General features: G+C 54.1%; 4 protein-coding genes across 4 annotated transcripts; 3 read left to right on the top strand and 1 right to left on the bottom strand.

Annotated features, from left to right (window-relative positions):
- Positions 1-678: 678 nt before the first annotated feature.
- Positions 679-3,207, bottom strand: CORC01_03312 (MOSC N-terminal beta barrel domain-containing protein; the record flags this gene model as incomplete). Its single annotated transcript, XM_022614962.1, has 2 exons — positions 679-3,074; positions 3,132-3,207. The coding sequence occupies 2 exons, from the start codon at positions 3,205-3,207 to the stop codon at positions 679-681; spliced, it is 2,472 nt and encodes an 823-aa protein (XP_022478421.1).
- Positions 3,208-4,020: 813 nt separating this feature from the next.
- Positions 4,021-5,892, top strand: CORC01_03311 (cell division control protein; the record flags this gene model as incomplete). The annotated part of the gene is made up of 1 exon (XM_022614961.1): positions 4,021-5,892. The coding sequence occupies one exon, from the start codon at positions 4,021-4,023 to the stop codon at positions 5,890-5,892; it is 1,872 nt and encodes a 623-aa protein (XP_022478420.1).
- A 3,018-nt stretch (positions 5,893-8,910) lies between these two features.
- On the top strand, positions 8,911-11,296 carry CORC01_03310 (arrestin; the record flags this gene model as incomplete). The annotated part of the gene is made up of 2 exons (XM_022614960.1): positions 8,911-9,363; positions 9,422-11,296. The coding sequence occupies 2 exons, from the start codon at positions 8,911-8,913 to the stop codon at positions 11,294-11,296; spliced, it is 2,328 nt and encodes a 775-aa protein (XP_022478419.1).
- A 3,815-nt stretch (positions 11,297-15,111) lies between these two features.
- Positions 15,112-15,680, top strand: CORC01_03309 (uncharacterized protein; the record flags this gene model as incomplete). The annotated part of the gene is made up of 3 exons (XM_022614959.1): positions 15,112-15,204; positions 15,344-15,543; positions 15,653-15,680. 3 exons carry the CDS (start codon positions 15,112-15,114, stop codon positions 15,678-15,680), a joined length of 321 nt encoding a protein of 106 aa, XP_022478418.1.
- Between the last annotated feature and the right edge of the window lie 200 nt (positions 15,681-15,880).

The following is a 15,880-nucleotide window of genomic DNA, read 5'->3' as shown; positions in this document are numbered from 1 at the left end:
GTCAGCGGTGGTAAACTGGAGGAAACCAAGAACTGGCTTTGTTATCCCAAGCTGCTGCTGGGAGACTAAGAAGGGGGATGTACGTCCATTACGATGACTTGAAGAAGATTCTACTGTGAAAGTTGGAATCAGAGAAAAAGGAAGTCTGCTTCCTCAAGAAAGTGCTGCAGCAAAGTCCTTGGGGACTCGAATGATGCAGTCGAGTTGGACTCGGAGCTGCGGCCTGCAGGACACGACACGGACACGGTAAGCTAATGGGAACGGAAAGGTGCATGGGTGCTGTTAAGCTAAATGCTTGTAATGGAAAGAAGAAGGTGCACTGTACAAAGGCTTAGTTAGGTAAGCAGCTGTGGTTGACACGTGAGGCATAGTGCACATGAGCCCTTTCCGCAGTAGCTCATAGCACTGCTTCACGCTCACCCTACATGGCACACCTCACAAGCTCTGACTAAAAGAGGCAAGCCCCAATATGACTGGAAGACTTTCCATACAAACCGTTCAGATGACAACAGCGTTTTTCTTGGAGGAGCAACTACCCAATCAAGCTTGTTGCTCAAAACAGGATTACGGCATAATAGCTGATCGTAAAGGAGCAGCTGCTTCGAAGTCTGCATACCATTGAGGACCTGCTTCTGCAACGGCCATACATCTCCAGTGATGGAATCCCTGGGCCGTCCTTCACTGAGAAGTACACCATGCTCCTACACTGACCATATCACCAACTCTTATCACCGGATACTGCGTCCTGTCTGTAGGGAACTTTGGAACAGACTCATGGCTCATGTGCGTGCCGAAGTACACCTTACCGTCGAACCTTCTTACTTTGCTCAGCGTCACAAAAGGCTCCTGGTGCCTTTCGCCACTCTCTTGGTCAACGCATACCATCTGGCATCTGCGGCAGGATCCCAGCATATTGAAGTCCTCGCCACCAATTGTGAGTTTTTTCCATTCATCCTCTGCCCATGGTAGATGGTTAGAGTCCTGAGTTGGCCCGACAAGAATGTTGGCTCGGAATGCCTCGGAAGGAACAGGCCTCCCGCCTGTCGCCTGGATTTCGTGGTTCAGAGCGCGCAAGCTTGATGTGTTGATCAGCAGTATTGGACTTTCGTTGGAAAGTAGAATCTTTGCTAGTGATTGCTCAGAGTCCGAGTCCGGTGGAGAGGGCAGCTCTGGAGAAGCCCCAAGACATGCCCTTGGAGCGCCGACGGGAGAGTGCTGATATTTTTGCACCTTGGCTTTCGAGTGACGCATGCTTAGCCCCAGTCCTCCCGCTGGAAACCTTGCCAATGCGCATGGAACGCCGAGAATATCGCTGAAGAAGCCATTGACGTGATCGGAAGCATAGACTTGTATCGTAATATTGTCGCCGCATACTCGGGAAGACCTCACGCGAGAACAGCAATACGATTCGAAGCAAGTGGGATCCGCAGATAGGGGTACTGAGATCTCGTTGGGTAGGTGACGAGGTTTCATCCCTCTGTACGAGACACGCAGCACGCCACTATCGAAATCAATGGTGGGTTTGATGAGGGCCATCTTGGGATACCTCTTCTGGCTCAGTGCTTGTCCTGATCCTTGATGGACAAGACACCATTCTCTGTCCCAAGCCAGACCTTCTGGCATGATTTCCCAAGCCATACCAAGGGGAACCGAAAAACCGCCACAGCTTTTTAAGGGATAGACGCTTATGCCCTGGACTTGGAACCCTATCGATGGGGTCGTTCTTTCCACGTGACAGTCGTGGCCAACTGCGACTTCTTCTCGATAGAATTCGTCGATAAAGCCGACTAGAAAATCAACGTCCGAAAGACTACTCATCGCACCTAAACTTGCTCGAATGACGCCAGTCGGCTTTCCGGCAATGACATCCTGGTCAGTACCACAGCGAAAGCCAGCCGAGAAATTCTTTCTCATCTCCCACGGACTCAGGCCGAGTGCCGAGGCGATGCCTCCGGGACTGCAGACGCCGCCGGTCCGAATATGTAAGTTCTTCAGTGTAGCTAGCTTTTCAAGCTCATACAGACTGATCCAGGCACCGGCCGCGTCGCGAATGTTGAACGAAATGAGTGGCCCGCATCCAACTGAGCCAGCCTCATCGCTGCGCCGTTCTGAGTAAATAGTACAGACAGGCAATCCATTTCCGTGTTTGAGGCTGGCTAGTCCATCATATAGCCGGTCTCTCAGGAATCCTGTGTGCGATGCCACGCGAGCCATATTGCCGAAAAGCTCTGCGTGAACGTCTAGAGCAGCATCAAGTCCAATGATGTTATGGAATGGTAAAGTGCCATCCTCCAGCCTCTCATGCAGAAACGTAGGTTTCGGAGAATGCCATCTTTCTTTTCCGCAAACGACCATATCGACAGTACCGCCGCCAAAATAGCGCCTGTGATTCAAAACCGGCTCAGCCTGTTTCCTAACAATCAAGGCACCGAGGTCTGGAAAGCCAAAGATTTTGTAAAGACTCAGAACCGTGAAATCGGGCGCCGTCTCAGAGGCACTGAGATCTAGAGGGGAGGTAGCCACGAGCGAGGCTGCGTCCATTAACGTATATAATTGCCCGTGTGATGCGGCAGGCGATTCTCGTAGCAGAGATGGCCACGTTAAAGGGTAACGCCGCCCATCCAAGTGAGACTGAGCCGTGTAGGAAAATAGTGTGGGCGAGTCCGATGCGTACAAATCATCCAGAGGAGATTTTCCGTTTATCCACCGTCTCACGCCGTCGTTTGCAACGCATATGCTCTCGCGCGCCTCTTCACGAACCCCTATTATGCTTGTATGGCAGGCTTCATGATACACGTAAGAAAAGCCCTCTGGCAAGGCTCGGAAGGCGTCGGAAACAAGTTTAATCGCGGCTGTGGTGTTGGAAACAAAAACCAAATCAAATTCCTCGGGGTCAGCGTTGAAAAACCGGAGAAGCCGGAGGCGAGTATCTTCAATACGAGAGGTGCTGTACTGAGAAGATGACGAAGCTGAGTGAGGGTTGCCCAATAAGTTCGACATCAGCTCTGCGGAAAATCTCTCGATCAAACACTTCGCATAGAGTGTTGTTCCGGCGTGGTCAAGATATATTGAATCTACATTGCCGGTTAGCAATTTGAGAGAGAATTGTTGTAGTTGATGAGCCAATGAACCTTTGATCATGGGGTACTCCCTATCCCTCAATTGCTCCACCTGGGAGTTGTAATTTCTCACTTCTGTGTTGACCATGGCTGCGGAAGGTGTCACGGTGAATATGATAGGTGGTAAAGGGCGTTATGAGTGAATTGCGAGGTTGTTAGGGAGGCGGGTTGAAGGAGGTAAACAACAACGTCGGGAATGCCAGTGGCTCAGTGACCCGTCTGTCTAACAAATGCGCCAGATTAGGTGAGACGAAGCGCCAGTCCAAGCTTATGCATGTCCAGGTGAATGGGGGGACAGACAATGATATCTTGTCCGTGTGCCATTGCGGGGGAGAATCGAAACACAACTGCATAGGAAAAGAGTATTGTCATGAGCCAAGGTAGGTATTGTGGGATGGCGGCTTTGTCCGCCGTTTATGCTAGAATACCGGGCACCTCCGCTGCCTTGGTAGGCCTGCCTATCGTCAATTGCCACACCCCGTCTGTGGCCGCCATGGGGAAACAGGGGCAGACAGTGCGGTCATAGGCGATTGTAGCCAACACTGTGAGACCAACCGTGTCCCATCGCGTTAAGTAGGTAAGCACGTAAGGTACCGGTACGCACGAGCCAGGGGCTTCCCGATCACGAACGCACGGACCATAGCCTTAGAGGACCGTGTTTAATTGAAGCGCGAGAAAGCGCGTTCAGTGACCCTGGTATCGCGTCGTTCCCCGGTCATCGTCCTGGCACGCGCCTACCACTTAATTAAGACTCTGCAGTTCCACTTGCAGCTTCGACTTCCCACACTTGAATCTCTCCTACCTCACGGATGTCAGTACCTTGAACAACCTTTCCTGCGTTGCCCACTTCGAATTGTCAGTCACGATTGCCTCTTGATTATAATCATAATCCCAAGCAACAATGTCCCGTGCCTCACTCGGCAAGCGGACGAGGTCCGTCCAGAATCAAGGTAAGCTCATCACAGCTTCCTTCCAATGGCCCTTTCTCACAGCCAGTCTAGACTTGGTCGAACTTCCTGCCAAGCGTACCAGGCGACAGACTCGGGCTGCTTCAGAGAATGAGGAGAATGTGGACCCCGAAGCAACTGCCTTGCCAGATGTCGAAAACGAGCTTGACGACATCTACGTTGCGCCGGCTTCGAAGAGGCTTAGACGCTCTCACTCCCAGACTTTCTCGAAGACGATCCCAATAACGCCCCAGACTCCACGACACCGAGATGTCTTCGCTAACTCTCCCTCAACCCCTCGCCAGGTGGTCAAGTCTGCTGGCAAGCTTTTTCAGAGGTTGACGCCTCAATCTCCACTGACACCCGGCTCTCTACAAACCGTCTACCACTCTGCCCGACAACTTTTTGCTCGGGGTGCCGATCCTGGCGAGCTCGTTGGACGCGAGAAGGAACGAGAGCAACTGGCCCAATTCGTCCAACGATGCTCCTCCACAACTCCCAATGGATGCCTCTATGTTAGCGGACCCCCTGGAACCGGGAAAAGCGCAATGGTCAAGGGGATTACGGAGCGGCCGGCAAGAGAAACCGCTGTGCGCCAAGCATACGTCAACTGTATGAGCATTAAGTCGTCGAAGGACCTTTACAATACCTTGTTGGAGCTTCTAGGACATGAAAGCGATCTGTCAGAAGCGGTGGCGATGGAGGAGTTGCAAAAGATATTTGTTACGAAGAAGAAAGGCTCACCCGTCTACCTCCTCGTCTTGGACGAAATCGATCACATCCTGACGATGGGTTTGGAAAGTCTGTACCGGTTGTTCGAATGGTCTTTGCAACAGCCCTCGCGACTGGTGCTGATTGGCATTGCGAACGCGCTCGACCTCACGGCCCGATTTCTGCCACGATTGAAATCCAAAAATCTCAAGCCGGATCTTCTTCCCTTCCACCCGTACTCAGCTGCCCAAATCAAGAGCATCATCACCACTCGCCTGATGACGTTGTTGCCGACCGACAGCAGCAACAAGATACTTCCCTTTTTTCATCCTGCAGCCATTGAGCTCTGTTCGCGCAAGGTGTCGAGCCAGACCGGGGATTTGCGTAAGGCTTTCGAAATCTGCCGAAGAGCACTGGACATTGTCGAGTCAGAGACCAGACGGCAACACGAGAACGAAGCAAGAGAAAAGGTTCTACAGATGACACCATCCCGAAAGCCTCTCGACGAAAACCTGAATATGGCTGGTCCTGGTTCCAGCGGGTCCTCGAGGAGCGTCTCACACGTCGCTGCAACATCCCTCAAGGCACTTACAGCTGAGAGTGCACCCCGAGTGCTCCTCAAGCATCTGAACCAAGTTACGCAGGCAGCCTTCAGCAATGGGACCAACCAAAGGTTGAAGGCCCTCAACCTTCAACAAAAGGCGGCGCTCTGCTCATTGGTGGCTCTCGAAAAGCGCAACCGAGCGTTAAGGATGACTGCTGCCCCGTCTACCCCCACCAAGTCACAAATGATGGCACCCACAGTCAAAACTCTGTTTGAGACGTATTCTATCCTTTGCACCAGAGACTCAGTTCTACACCCGCTGTCAAGCTCAGAGTTTCGAGAGGTCATCGGAAGTTTGGAGACACTGGGTTTGGTCAACCCTGTTGATGGAAAGACAGGTGGACTTATAATGACACAGACACCAAGCAAGAGAGGCCGCAAGGCGGCGCTTCCCACTGGAGAGGACAAGCGGGTGGCCAGCTGCGTTGGCGAAAAAGAAATGGAGAACATTGCCGAGGGAGTTGGTGCGGGTATTTTGTCGAGCATTCTCAGCGGCGAGGCATTGGATTGATTTTTACAGCATTGCAGGAGTACTTGGAACATTAGGCATTGTGCATGGCATCGGAGTTCGGAAAGGCATCGCACGTAGCGTTTTGGAGGATCTGTTGCGGGCCGATGGACAAGGTCAATGGGACATTGGATCCCACCCCGCCCCCCATATTGATCGAGATGTTACTCGAGAGGTTGTGGAAATAAGTAACTTGGTATCATGAGGCTGAGCCCGGGGTCAACTTGGTAGATGCTCGAACAGAGGGCATCGATGGGGTGTAAGGAAATAGAGAGACTAGACATTAATAGCATGATACCAGACGATTAAAACGAAACAGTCCTTGTCAAGGCAGGCGAATATCACCCGAGTCACACAGGTCCGGCGCACGCTCAAATGTGAAGTGAGTGAGACGATGAGGCGAAACGAGGATGCGGTGCTGTAGCCAAGGGTCAGATGGACGGCCGTGTGCATGCTCCCAGCGCTCTTTTATGTTCCTGGCAAGGGAATCAACATTGGGCGTTTCTTTCGCCAGCCTTTCCACTTTGCAGTCCAGATCAGGTGAGATCCGCAGCACTTAAGAAATGATGTAACGCCAAGAGGCAATTCTGTGGTCCACGACTCTATCGTCGAGGGCGATCGCTCACGCAGCAATATCTTATCTGTGCTGTAGGTACTGGCCTGCGTCTTTTCCGATAACAATGTGGACGAGGGTACATTGGGGGGGGGGAGGATAGCCCAAATCACCTTACGGTCCTTACTTTCAAACCGAGGCAAGCTAGGGGTTCCATATGTTTCCTCTTCTCGCCTGATAGGTTCCTCGTTGAGGGAGATTTATTATCGCACAGGTGGATAGGTAGGCCTCGGATCAGAAGAGTGAAGCGCATGGTTGTGTTTCCGGCGACCTCTCGTGGCCGTATCCAGCAATCTTTTGCAGACAGGGGGGGAGAATTGGTATCAAAGTGTGTATTTCTACGGTCTGCTATTTTTAAATTCTCGTTCCTGAGTGGACTGTGACGAGCCCGAAATGCTTCACATTCGTGTGTTGTCTGTCAATTGCACCGCCTCGCCGAACACAGTAAAGCCATTGGTTGAGTGAATGGTTGATTGTGCGTAAGGCAGGCATTGGTTATCATTCTCTGTTGTCGAAAGGAGGGTCCCCCGTCGGTTGTTAGCATCCAAAGGTACCACCTTAGTAGAAACGGGCAAGCGATGCTGCAAAAGGGCACATTGGATCACCTCAGGCACGACAGACAGGGTTCGGATAAGGCACCACCCAGACAGAGCAGGAGGAGCAGCGGCAGAGCACGGGGCGTCTCGAATGTCAACCTATGGAAGACTCCGGACCCAACTAGAGTGGCATGTCTCGGTGGTTGTCTCTTTCGTCTTTGTCACATCTTGTCGTCTCGGAACAGGCACAGGCAGGCAGGCTGGCAGGCTCTTGGTAGAGCTGAGCTGAGCCGAGCCGGCCTGACTTTTCCTGTGCCTGACTGCTCGGCTCTGCCGCATATCGTATGCGACCCTGTCCCCACATTCCCTTGCCTCGACTTTGGGCCGCGTCAGGTATAGTGAGGAACGTTGGGAGTGTGTGTTTCCAAGTGTACAAGTCTCGATTTCCGAATCCTTAGTCAGGCAATAGCTTCCCATTGGTGAGGCGAGCAACACGCCCAAAGCCCCAAGGGTACGGATAGGTCTGCACTAGGCATAGAAAGGTAGTGCAAGGACTGGAGGAAGGGCAGATTGTGACTTTACACTCTAAGCTGGAGCTGAGCAGCCTGAGCTGACGGGCAGGAGGCTGGAGGGGAGGGGAGGGGAGGGGAGGGGGGAGGGGGACTTGGGAAGAGACTTGCTGGGCGGACAGGGCAGGACCACCGGGGATGTTCTCCGTATCTCCGTACCGCTGTATTGTGAGATGCCGCAATCCTGACTCTCTCTCTCTCTGGCCTGTTCATCCACCGGATGGAGATCAACCCAGCCAAGCCCATAGTCCAATCCAGCCAGTTCTTTTCCTGCTGCTTCCCAAAACGAGTGCCTCCACACCCCCACACCCCGTTCTTCCTTGCCGCCCTTCCGCTTTATAGGATCGGGGTGTCACTTATTCGGGTGTTAATGTCGGCCGATGGATCTCTGTCTCTCTCTTTCAGAGCATCCGTACCTACGATTCGACGAATAAGGTACTCTCTGACACCCGTCCCTCTTTCTCCACTGTCACCTTGATACTGACTGGCACAGGCTGCCTCCAACACTAAAGTCCGTCCGTCCACTTCTCCCCCCCCCCCCCTCCGTATACCTACTAGTTTGACGGCGTCTCTCCCGATTGACAGTCTGGTTGTTTAGGAAATCAAAGTCCGCGTCCGCGCAATCTACATCCGGCGCACCATTTGTACAGTAATACACACTACGTGGCCCCGACCCCGTCGCCCCGAGTTCTTGTGCCTCAGGTTGTTTTTGTCTTGAACCCCCGGCACCCACGGGCAATCTGAGACCGTGAACCCTCGAGCTTTCCAGAAAAAGCGAAGCTTTCTTGGCAAGGCTCCCTCTTCGCTCTTGGCATATGCAACCAAGAAATCCGCTGCCAGCATCTCTCGGATCCCAGCCTGCTATTCCATCATCAAATCAGTTCCCCTCCCAAGGCCCATCCAGAGCACAGGTCCCTTGACCGTCCCGACACACCGAGACGTCTGTCCTGAACCCGCCCGACCGACCGTTTTCCCCAGTCAAGACACACACGTCTTGCAAACCGTCCATTACCCCCCCGCCGAAAGCTGTAAGCCATTTTGGCGTCGCTGTGCGAATCCCCTCATTGCATGTCGACGTCGAGGGTGCAATTGTCGTCGCCTTTGCTGCGCCCCCTACCCCATCTCCACCCTGAGCCTTTCCACCCCCTCCGCTCCACGAACTCCTACACCGTCGCCGACACCACCGTCCTCGTCACCAACCGCCACTGCCATCACAACCGCGACCATCACCACCGCGACCACCGACCACCCCGACCGATTCACACGACACAGGCAAAGGCCCGGCCCGCAAGTCGTTGCATACATGGGCGCAAACTCGCATTCCAACGGCTCCGTCGAAGAAACACCCTCGTCCGCTCGCTCATTCTTCTCTCGCTTTGCTCTGCCCAGCCGTTCGCGTTCGCGTAACCTCGCCGACTTCCACGTCCGCCCCGACGACCCCCACCGCCAGTACTCGGCTGGCGACCACGTCTATGGCGCCGTAGTCCTGACTGTAGTCAAGCCCATTCGCATCACTCATCTCACTGTCGCCCTGCATGGCTACGTTCGCGTGCACAAGGGCCCAGCCGTCAGCGAACCCCTGATCGCGAAACCCGCCTTGTCCGGACGCTCCTCGGCACAGTATCACGGCAACGGCTATGCATCGCTCTTTCGGGACGAGCAGGTGCTCAGTGGCGAGGGGAGGTTGGAAGCTGGAAAATACGAATTCAAGTTTGATTTAGTGTTTCCTGAAAAGGGCCTGCCCAGTAGCATCGATGTATGTTCAAATTCCGCGACTGACGTGACGAGGCATTATTGCTTACACACTGATCTAGTTTGAACGAGGCACGATTTCCTATATGATAACAGCAACTTTGACGCGTCCGACCTCGATATCTCCGACATCGTCCTGCGATCGAAAAATCCAGTTGGTTGAGCAAATAGACATTGGGTCACTCGCGCCACCTCGCCCTCGAACCATTTACCTCGAGCCAATCTCCAAGAAATCGAGAAGAAAGCGGACCGCTGGCAACGAGAAGAACGCTGCCGCAGTGGAAACTACGGAGCAAGGGTCGGATGCTGAGCAACACGATGCGGAGCGTGCGGTAGAGTCACCAGCGCCAACAGAAGATCACCCGCATGATCCTCTCGAATACCCCCGAAGCCCAACGCATACGGACATACAGAGCGAAGTCAGTGGCGACAGCACCGTCAGCTCAAGCACAGGCGTCAGCTTAGCAAGGGCCGAGCCTCAGATGGCCAGCAGCTCGCTGGCAAATTCCAAAATGCAAGCTGTCGACGAAAAGACGATCACGGCAACAATTGAGATGCTGAAGGGCGGCGCGCTGCCAGGCGACACAGTGTCCGTCAAGGTCTCGGTGCAACACATCAAACGGATAAAGAGCATGCATGGTGTTATTGTCACCATGTACCGGCAAGGCAGAGTTGACACGGCACCGCCAGCCTCCATGTTCGCCGACATCATGTCGAAAGAAGAGACACGCAAGCTGGCGAAAGAAGACTATTATCCACGGTCACGGACTGGATTGGGTGGTCTATCACTGACCTCGACATCATCACTGAGCGTCTTCCGGAAAGACCTATCCCAATCTGTTGCCCCACTCATTATCGATCCAGCCACACTGGAAACGACAGTGACAGCATCGTTCAAGGTGCCGGAAGATGTTTTCCCAACCATCAAAGGTGTGCCCGGGGATATGGTCAGCTTCAAGTATCAAGTGGAGGTCCTGGTCGACTTGGGCGGCAGGCTCGCGAGCCAACTTCAAAGTGGAGGCCAGTCCAGGGTAGCTCAGTACGCACCTGGGTCGGGAGCCCCCGATGGCAACAACGCCGCGCTTACCTCGTGGGGAGGAAACGTGATAGACACGGATCGATTACGACGTGAAAAAGGAGTCATCTCGGTCGTTTTTGAGGTGATACTAGGTTCCACGGATAGTTCAAGGTTGCGCGGGCGGAGTAATACGTTGCGGACGTTCCAGATGCGAGAGGGGTCACTTAGTAGGGAAGAGGTTCCTAGCCCCTGGCCGATCGATGATATCCATGCGGATGACAGTGAGAGCTACTGGCCGCAGCCTACTCCTCAGATGCCTGGTCCTCTCAGCCGGCAGCCAACAATCGCGATACACTCCACGACTCCTCCAGAGGAGATGCGAGCCCCAGCTTACGTACCTCCCCCACAAGTCACGGACGAGGGTAGCATGACGGAGAAAGAGCGGGCACGGCGTCAAGAAGAGAGACTTTTGCCGAGTCGACCGCCCCAGATGTTAGAAGCGGGCCCGTCAGGAGCATCGGCACCGGAGCCGAATATCTACGACGCCGAGGACGAACCCCAAACCGAGCCGCAATCACACCACGGTGCAAATGGGGTAGACGAGGAGCCAACAGCGCCAACGCTGGACGACATCTCCACAGCTCGCGAAGCGCGAACAGAGGATAAACAGGAGCTCGAGCGACAACGGCTGCTGATCGAAGCCAGCGCGCCACCAGAATTTCCAGACGACTATGATGCGGGACCCAGTACGTCGGCATCGGCACCACCAGTGGACGTCTCCGAGCCATCGGCGCCGGTGTTGGCGGATGAGGACGACTATGGACAGCAGTACAGCTACAGCACAGAAGCAGGCACAGGACAGTCTAGCCACCAACACCACGCAGCAGGCTCAGAACCGCTGCCGAGGTACGAGCGATGACAGTGGAGCGTGGTCAAGCACGAGGTACGAAGACGATGGTTTAATAGTGTATAATATGTGTGTTGTCAGCATTTGCGAGTGCGTCATCTACAAAGTACTATAGAGAGACGAACGTGTGAAACGATTCGAGAGCGAAAATACAGCAAGCAATATGACAATTCTTTCAAGCTTATCGCGGGATGAATCACTGTGCACATGAACCTATGAGTGATACTTGAAGACAAAGTCTTGGCGAAGCAGCATGTCAGCCAGCCAGACAAGCGCATATGCAGATGGTCTCGGTGAGCCGATCACATGCAATGCAGTCGACAGCCACCCATCTTGGCACGATGGTCTCCCGAGTGTTTGGCACAGTACCATCACTGGGCTGATTCCACGCAAAACACCCCCACTCCTTGGCCGCGAACCCTCTCCCCGTTCGGAGGCGTACTCGAGATGACCGTCTGCCAGGGCGGCGGTAGGAGGCATGAGGGGACCTGTTTGGGAGGCGACAGGGCAGACGCGTTGTGAGTGGGGGGGGGGGTCGGGGAGTGGAGGGCGATCTGTGCTGCCTGTTCATGGGGTTGGCGGGGGGGGGGGGGGGGGGGGGGGGGGGAGGGGTGCGGGTGGGTGGAGGGGGGTGGGGGGGGGGGGGGGGGGGGGGGGGGGGGGGGGGGGGGGGGGGGGGGGGGAGCGGTCAGGTATTGGTTCCTTGCTTTCTTGGGTTGTTTCTCCCAGTCTCTACCAGGTGGTTTGCTCCTTGTTCTTGTGAGGAGACGGGTGATCCACAGCTGCGACAAAAAATGCTTGTCAAGGCTTGATTTTGACGATCATCAAACGATGGCCCTGTCTGTGTCTGTTGTTATGTCGCGGATCGTTGGAAGGGGGTTGATTTCCGCCGGTTCCGCCGGTGCGGGTTTTCCGGTGTTTGCTTCTTCTTCTTCTTCTTCTTCTCCTTCTTTTTCTTCTTCCTCTCACCCTTGGCAAACTTGGCAAAATGGTCACAGACAGCATGGCGGTTTGCCATTTCGGCTCCGAGGCCGTTTGGTGCTGATCAGATTTCTTCTTTGAGCCAGCAAATTTATCGCTCTACGAATAGTCTCTTACGCTAAGTACCAAATCACGTAGGGGTTTGGCCGAGGTAGCTGCCATAGCTGGTGAGGATCTGTGGATCCCGTCTAGTATGGCGCTACAACGCCGACCCAAAACGTCTCGGGCCTCTCAACCAACCGCACGATACTAAGGGAAAGAGAACGAGTGCGTCATCTGAGTAGGTAGGTACCAGGGGACAATTTAAGTATGGTTGGTGGCAGGCAGATGAGAGGGAGTACCAACTTCCAAGGCAAGCCAAGGAGCGGGAACGGGAGAGTCTGAGCACCAACCCCGACGTCGAGACAACCGTCGCCGCAAAGCTTGGCGGTTCGTTGATAGCCCAAGGTACGGATTCCGTTCTTCTGTTGCTGCGGGGGTCGATGGTACCGGTTGTCTTGGCATTGATTGATCTTTTGGATCTGGCAGCTCATGTGATTGATTGGTGTGCGTCTGTGGTTAATTATGAACGTGTACGGTGTAGGTACGGGTGTGCACCGTTCACGAGTGTCAGGAGAGGGTTGTTTCTGGCCCAATTGGGGAGAGCGATGGCGGATGCTCGGCATCGTTTCCTCCTCTGAATGCTGAGCTGGTGGCTGAGTCTCATGTGTTTCCCCTAGGTAAAAAGTGTGAACAATAGTACGGATAATTAAGGTGCGAATACAGCAACGCAGAGGCTTAGGCTTTAGCTGCGTTGTGCTGTGTGCTGTACACTACATAGTAGCCTGTGGGTGCGATTCTGTCGGTCTCATTTGTTGGTCCAGCGCACTGCGCAGGTGGGAGAAGGGTCTGGTGGATCGTTCGGCACGTTCATGCGGGTACCGGAAGGGGTCACGGTTGGGGTCCATCTCGATGGCTTGGACAAGTGGAGATGTTTTTTGTTAAGACGCCCATCAACGCGGAGGGATTGTCAAACAGTGACACTTGATGTTTTGGATTTGGGTGGTTCGTCAACTACCTTACGTATTGAATCTACCAAGACGTCTAACCAGGGATTTGCATGGTACCAATTCATGTCACCATTGAGGTCTGCAGTAGACAAACTTCCTACCTTACCCGGTCCGCGTGCAGAGAGCAGGTCAGCCGGGACGCGGACGTACGTAGCAATGTCTCGGTAGAGAATGCCTCACATGAGCGCATGACTATCCTACCTAGGTACTTCGAGTGCGTCTCTTCCTTTAATTCTCCCTTTCTTTCTTACCATGCGAGACAAGCGCCCACGGAGATGCATAATGGAGCAGGTAGCAGCAGCAAAAAGTCGAGCGCAAATTAAATCCAGCTGTCTGTCCTAACTACTTTGGCAGCAAAATAATCACCACTAAACTTTACCGAACCAAGGTGCCTCATTCGTGCTAGTACGCGAACCTCGGAATTCAAATATCGCTGGGGGGAGGGGGGGGGGCCTGTCTTCATGGCGTTCACTGCTAACGACGGGGCGGCATGTAGCTAGTAGATCTATGCGAGGAGCCCGACGCGGTTGTGGGTGGGACGGACCGCCCCCCCCGGGGGGGGGGGGGGGAGGGGGGGGGGTCTGTCATCATGGCGTTCAATGCTAACGACGGGGCGGCATGTATCTAGGAGATCTATGCGACGAGCCCAAGGCGATTGTGGATGGAACGGACCGCCGCCCTTGGGTAATGACTGATGCCCACCCCCGAAATGCTCCCTCACTTGCGCAGTCACGAAAAAGATGAACATGATCACGGGAACGAACGCGCCGGAACAAGAAGACGTCAAGACTTGCAAAGGCACAAAAAAAAAAAAAAAAAAAAGAGGACGCATCACCAACCCGCCACCGCACCGGGGACATGCATCCGGCCAATCAGGTATCCACCTTCCAAGGTTGTGGCTGGGCGTCGGCGGTGTCGCTGCTGAGCCTGCTGTGCTGTGCTGCGCTTCCCCCGTCTGTCAGGTCGGCAAGGAACAGTCATCAGCTATGCCGGGTCTAAATGACTCTACTGCAGTAAAACCTGGTTCCATTACTGGGCACGGGGGCCCCGTAGCTTTGTTCAGGATTCCTCGCGGGTACCTCAATCTGTCGCACTCATCGGGCCTTGGCCGATGTATACTAAGGTACCTAGGTATCCGCCCCGCCTAGAAACGTGCCGTAAAATCGGGCTCTCACTCATTCAGTGCCATTTGGATGCCACTTACGGCGTGCGCTGCTATACCTTAGGTGGGTGATGGGGGCACTGGCTTGGGATTGGGGGGAGGAAAGCTTCGATTCTCGGCCCCGCAGCTCATCGCTCTCTCCGAATGGCACAGCACAGCAAAGGAAAAGCAATCTGGATGCTGGGTAAGGGTACCAAGTACCTACCCGGACTACGGATACCTTCTAAAAATGCTTAGACTCAACGATAGGTACTGGGCTGGGCTGATGCGTCGTACCTTACACCTCCACTGGACGAGGGGAGCCACCCGGGCAGCATCGCCCAGCCCGTCACTTTTGCTGCAGAGCAGGGATCCCTCGAACCTGTCACTGGGCCACTCTGAAGGCTTGCTCCTGGGAGGAGGGGTCCCTTTTTATCAACACACGTTTCCGCCTTCTTCTGCCGGCTGCTTGATTTGGTCTTCTTTCATCTCACACAACGCGCTCACTCACTCTCCACCCATCTCTTCCACATCTTTCTCATCCTCATCCGGCTCTCTCTCCCTCTTCCTGTCCGAATAGCTTCATTGTTTCACATCTTTGATTTCACCATATTTCAACAACAACAAAAAAACACACACACACACACACAAGCAAGATGGCTAGCAACGACTACTACAACCAGCAGGGTGGCAACTACAACCAAAACTATGGCCCTCCTCAAGGCGGTTATCCCCAGCACCCCCAAGCTGTAAGCTTCACCTCCCGTTTCCGCACGCCTGGTACGGAGTACCGGGCATCCTATTCTTCACCCGCGATGCATGCGCCGACCTCTCACGACAACCTACGTGAACCAAAAGTATGAATCGACGACTAACACCGCTGACCAGGCCTACGGTCCCCCTCAAGGAGGCTACCAACAGCAGGGCGGCTACTACCCCCAAGGCGGCCAGCAGCCCATGCAGTACCAGCAACAGCCTCCGGCGCCCAGGCAGAAGAGGCAGGGCGGCGGTAACTGCCTGACGGCCTGTCTCGCCGCGCTGTGCTGTTGCTGCGTCATTGACGAGACCTGCGAATGCTGCGCAGAATGGTGAGTTCTTCTTTTTTTTCTTTTACCCTCTCGTTTTCATTACTGTCCATGATGTCGTACTCAATCCGACGTCTCTCATCATCACGCAGTGGCTAATCATCATCAACAGTTGCGAGTGCTGCTTTGACGTTTGCTAAATGTTTTGAGAAAATCTCTCACTCTCTAAACAAAAAAGCTTAGAGAGGTATTCAGTCATTGGGAACCGAAAATCTGACATCTTCGGCGTGTCAAAAGTATGGTCTGTGGTGTCCATAGGAAGTGGGGAACCCGACGGGATCACGGCAAAGACCACCAAACTGTAATTGGCTCCCAACAACAAACCCATTTTTTCTCGACA

Source organism: Colletotrichum orchidophilum (assembly GCF_001831195.1).
Source record: "Colletotrichum orchidophilum strain IMI 309357 chromosome Unknown Scaffold_20.1, whole genome shotgun sequence".
NCBI lineage: Eukaryota > Fungi > Ascomycota > Sordariomycetes > Glomerellales > Glomerellaceae > Colletotrichum > Colletotrichum orchidophilum.
Note: the sequence above shows the minus strand (reverse complement) of the source record. Positions and strands in the feature narration are given on the sequence as shown.